Source organism: Nicotiana sylvestris, chromosome 1 (assembly GCF_000393655.2).
Source record: "Nicotiana sylvestris chromosome 1, ASM39365v2, whole genome shotgun sequence".
Taxonomy (NCBI): Eukaryota; Viridiplantae; Streptophyta; class Magnoliopsida; order Solanales; family Solanaceae; genus Nicotiana; species Nicotiana sylvestris.
The window spans coordinates 94,825,694-94,830,934 of record NC_091057.1 but is presented as its reverse complement, the minus strand read 5'-3'; the positions used below and the strand labels follow the sequence as shown (position 1 = coordinate 94,830,934).

The following is a 5,241-nucleotide window of genomic DNA, read 5'->3' as shown; positions in this document are numbered from 1 at the left end:
GCCCATAATATCGTAAACCCGATTTCGCCTTCTTTTAGGAAGGGAAAAAGGGGGCGTCGACAGCATGGCGACTCTACTGGGGAAACCTTTAAGGCTTTTACCATTACGTGCTTTGTGACTTTATTGCTTCCTTACTTGCATTTACCTTCTGTCTTTAATTATTTCATCAAAATACTAACTTGGCTCTTCATGTTTTTCTTTCCTTTTAATTTTTTCTTTTACTGCCTTATTATTTCAATTCTGTTGTAATTACTGAGCATTTATTGTAATCTTTACTTTATGAACGTGAAAATACATGCAATTTGTCTCATTGTTATAACTGCATTCCTCAACATCATATTCCACTCGTGCCAAAACAAATCCTATAGCAATGCTTATAATGAGTGGTTGCGCCCTTCCGATATTATAAACCCCCTAAATGTGGCAAAGGCATATTTGCGGTAAAACCAGTCGATCAACGGTGTAGTCAACGGTTCCGCGCCTTTCCCTCTTGAGTTGTCCGCTCAAGGGTACCTTGTCTAGCACTTCAAAAAGTAGAAACCACATTCCCTCAAAACCGTTCATGCATCATGGTCAAACCTAGCCGAGTCAGTTATGTTGTCCGCATAATGACTCATTAAGATAGCCCTGTCCAAAGTCCATCGGGTTTCCCTGAAACCCAAACAGACACCTACATGTTCTGTGCATTTATTTGGAGAACTAAATGTTTTTTATGCTGATTATTGGTATTAAATAGTCGAGTCCGATGGGGGTGAGGTCTTAACCCTTTTGTTTTGCAGAAAATCAATGACAAAGTTCCTGACTTCGGTATGGTAAACATGCCTTCACTCTTGCAGACTTGGTGGAGAAACCTCCCATCGAGCAACTAAATCAACGAGTGGAAGGAGAGAGTCACCAAGGCTAGTGAGAACATAGAATACCTGGAGTACAGCTTGATGGAATTGGAAGGGAAAGTGAGGAAAAGAGTCATCGACTGTCAAAATGTTGAGGAAGGCAAAGGAGAACGTCTGGCGATAGCATTTTTACTGGAAAATATGTGCGAGCTGGAGGACTTGATCAGCGAGAACATTCAACCTGAAGAAGGTCCTTCTGGGGCCAAGTAGTTAGGAGTCTTTCTTTTCGCTTTTAATGTAATAAGGCCAATAGCCATTAGCGACATTTTTACTTTCCGTTATTTTAGTGTTGTTTTCGGATTCGTCTTATTTTTTATCAATAAAATGAGGCATTTAGCATTATAAGTTCTCCAAGTTAATTTGTCGTTAGGCCTACCTCAGGCACAACGAGGCACCCAAATTAGGACGCGGTTTATATTCTCGCACAATGTGTTTAAATATTGCAACATTTTCTTCTCATAACCCGCACTAACTTGTTACCTTTTTGTTTTTCTTTATTTTTATTCCCCTCCCCAAAGGTTAGTTTGTGCATTTTGGCACCATCAGCATACTCAACAAGATCCAAGGGCCCTCCACCTCCTCCTCCTCCGGGTCCTACCAGAAACAGGAACAAAGGCAAAATGGGAGATACCAGCGCTAGAAAGGAAATCGAGGAAACCTCTCAGAACGCTTCAACCACTAAGGAAACTGCTGCTCATCTTGAGCAAACTTTGCTGAGATTTCGAGAAGAATTGGAACAAGTTTGAAACCTGGCAAGTCTGTCAATCACTCTTGCCGCTACTGATGCCAACAACCAGAACCATACTCATACCCAAGCCTGCAACACCTGCAACAACACTCCACTGCTCATTCCCGAACCCTAAAACACCACAAACGACCAGAACGCTCCCATCTTTGTGGACATTGTACCCCACTATGTCCAGCCTATCTCAGATACACCTAAATCAGACAGCAAAGACTCCCTCATTCAGAATTTAGCTGCTGAGCTCAAGAGGTTAACCAGCCGGGTCCAGGGTGTCGAAGATAGCAAAGGTGTGGAAGGTTTGAACTATGAAGATCTTTGTGTTCAGCCAGATGTCAAACTCCTGGAGGGGTACAAACCTCCCAAGTTCGAAATGTTCGACGATACAGGTGATCTCAGGGTCCATCTCAGAATGTATTGTGATAATCTGGTAGGAGTCGGAAGGGACGAGAAGATCCGCATGAAGCTGTTCATGAGGAGTCTGAAGGGTGACGCATTATCTTGGTATATTAGCCAGGATGCGAAGAAATGGACAAGTTGGGTGAATATGGAATCTGATTTCATAGACCGGTTCAGGTTCAATACTGAGAACGCACCAGATGTGTTCTATATCCAAAATCTGAAGAAGAAACCCATAGAGACCTTTCACGAGTATGCTACTCGTTGGAGGACAGAAGCCGTTAAGGTCAGGCCGGCCTTGGAAGAAGAGCAGATGAATAGGTTCTTTGTCCAGGCTCAGGACCCGCAATACTATGAGAGGCTGATATTGATAGAGGGTCAAAAGTTCTCTGACATCATCAAGTTGGGAGAAAGGATCGAAGAAGGTATCAAGAACGGTATGGTCACTAATCTCGAAACATTACAGGCCACCAAGGCTTTACAGTCTGGTGGCACGTCAAAGAAAAAGGACGTGAATTTCGTGATGGCTGCGCAAAGAAACAATTCCCCTATGAAATACCAATCATACCCCTCAACTCCACTCACATACCAACCTTCCCTAAACTACCAAGCACCATCACCCACTTACCAAATTCCACCACCTGTTTACCAATCACTTCCACCACCTACGTATCAACCCACTTCACCCAGATATTCTCAACCCGCACCCGTATACCAAGCATATAACTCCCAACCTTCTCACTACCCATCACCGCCTACCCGCCAAAACTTTCCCCGACCTAGACTAAACTTCGACCGTAAACCTCCCAGACAATATACCGCCATAGCTGAGCCAATTGACCAATTATATGAAAAACTCAAAGCAGCCGGTTATGTCACCCCCATCCCAGCCGTAACACCAGAAAATCCATCCCAATGGGTCAACCCAAACAAGACTTGCGCATACCATTCTGGGAGGAAAGCCATACCATCGACGAGTGCCGCTCGTTGAAAGATAAGATTCAGACTCTGATTGATAACAAGGTTATTGTAGCAAAGGAGCCCACTCCCAATGTCCGCAACAACCCTCTGCCTGACCACAAGGGCGGGGGCATCCATATGATTGAGATTAAAGACGATTGGGACCCCAAAGGGTCAATCGGGTTGATAGCTGAAGGTGATGAACCTCAGAAGCCGGCGGTTACCCTCAATCCTATTGTTGTTCAGATTCAGCCTTCTAAGGAGGATGTGGTAAATGTGTCTGTGCCACTAGAGTTTGAAGCACCGCCTGCAAAGGTGCCAAAACCGATTGAGGTTGAGTTTGGGATTCCAAAGGCACCCGTACCGTTTGAAGTTGTTGTGTTACCTCCAAGGGTGCCCATTCCGGTTTCTATGACAGACATGACCCTATTCAAGTCGAAAGCCATACCTTGGGATTACACAGCTGAGGCTAGAAGGAAAGGGAAGACACATACCGGAGAAGCGGTCACCGCACAGGGCATGACTAGAACAGGCAGGGTATACACCCCAGAACATTTAGCCGAGTCCAGCAAGCAAGCCTCTGGACGTCCTGTCGAAACTGGGCCCGATGACCTTTGGAGAAAGATACAGGCCAAGGAGTACTCAGTCGTTGAACAACTGAACAAAACACCGGCACAGATTTCTATCTTGGCCCTTCTGCAAAGCTCTGAGACACATAAAAATGCCTTAAGGAAGATACTAAGTGAAACTTATGTTCCCAGCAACATAACAGGAGGCGAAATGGCGAATATGGTGGGAAAGGTGTTGGAAATCCAAAAGATCACCTTCCACAAGGATGAGTTACCACCACAAGGTCTTAGTCACAACAAGGCATTGCATATCACTGTGCAATGCAAAGATCACTTTATCACCAGGATTTTAGTCAACGGGGGATCCAGCCTCAATATTTGTCCATTGATAACTCTCAGGACATTGGGTAAGGGATTGCACGAGGTCAAAGATGGGGCTATCAGTGTCAAAGCTTTTGATGGATCTCAGAGGTCCACCATTTGAGAAATTAGCCTATGCCTACAGATGGGACCCACCTGGTTTGATGTCGAGTTCCAAGTCATTGACGTACCAGCATCCTACAATTTGTTGCCGGGACGACCCTGGATCCACGCCGCTGGGGTCGTAGCATCAACTTTGCATCAAGCTGTAAAATTTGAAAGGAATCATCAGGAAGTAGTCATTTATGGCGACGGTAGCAACCCTATATACAGTCGCCAAACCATTCCGATGAACGGAGGCAGAAGAAGGATAGGAGGAGAAACGTACCACCACATCGAGCGGGTCAATGCTGTAGACAAAGACAAGTGGTGGGATAACAAGATAGAAAGCATCCTGAATTGGAGCGGGTATGAACCCGGAAAAGGACTTGGCAAGAACCTGCATGGTATCACCAAACCTATCAAGCTGAAGAAGCACGGTACCACTTTTGGCCTAGGGTATGAGTACACTTGGGAGGAGTTCAACCACTGGTCACCTCCATGGCGTGGACCATATTATCCGCTAGAACACCCTATACCTCAGTTGGAGCAAACTTTTTAGCCAGCCAACATTTTGTACGGATTAGAGGAAGACGAGGCACTAGCAGCAATAAAGAACCTGTTTCTGGAAGATGATATGGATTGTTGTGTTATCTTCGAGGAGGAAGGGGAGGAAGGCCCTTCCATTCAAGCCGTGAACCGAGGGGAACACCTCACCAATTGGTCGGTCAGGACCACCAGTGCCCGGACATCTTCGGGGTAGCAAGGCTGAACGAGCATCATGCATCGCATCTTTATTTTCTAGTTGCTTTTCCTTTCTACATTGTCTTTACTTTCCAAAAGAGCTTTGATGTCTCGAACGATTATGAATTTCAATCAAAGCATTTCAAATTCATTATATATTGCACTCTTATTACTTTTATCTATCATTTACTTTGTTTTACATAGCGTTACTCTTACATATCTTGATGATGAGCCAACAACTGTGACTTGCAACGAGGCAATGCAACAAACGGATATAGATTCAGAAGAGGGTGATATACTAGAAGAGGTTGTCAGAGAGGTCGAAAACTTTGAGAATAGGCCTAAGTCTAATCTAGATGAGACCGAAGTCATTAATTTGGGTGATACTGAGAATGTCAAGGAAACACGTATCAGCGCACATTTGTCGCCATCAGAAAAGAAAGAGTACACAGAGTTTCTAAAAGATTATGAGGAT

General features: G+C 44.6%; 1 protein-coding gene across 1 annotated transcript; it reads left to right on the top strand.

Annotated features, from left to right (window-relative positions):
* Window positions 1-1,513: 1,513 nt before the first annotated feature.
* LOC138872479 (uncharacterized) lies at window positions 1,514-4,047 on the top strand. Its single transcript, XM_070150555.1, has 3 exons — window positions 1,514-1,633; window positions 1,817-2,545; window positions 3,058-4,047. Exons 1-3 carry the CDS (start codon window positions 1,514-1,516, stop codon window positions 4,045-4,047), a joined length of 1,839 nt encoding a protein of 612 aa, XP_070006656.1.
* The last annotated feature ends 1,194 nt before the right edge of the window (window positions 4,048-5,241 follow it).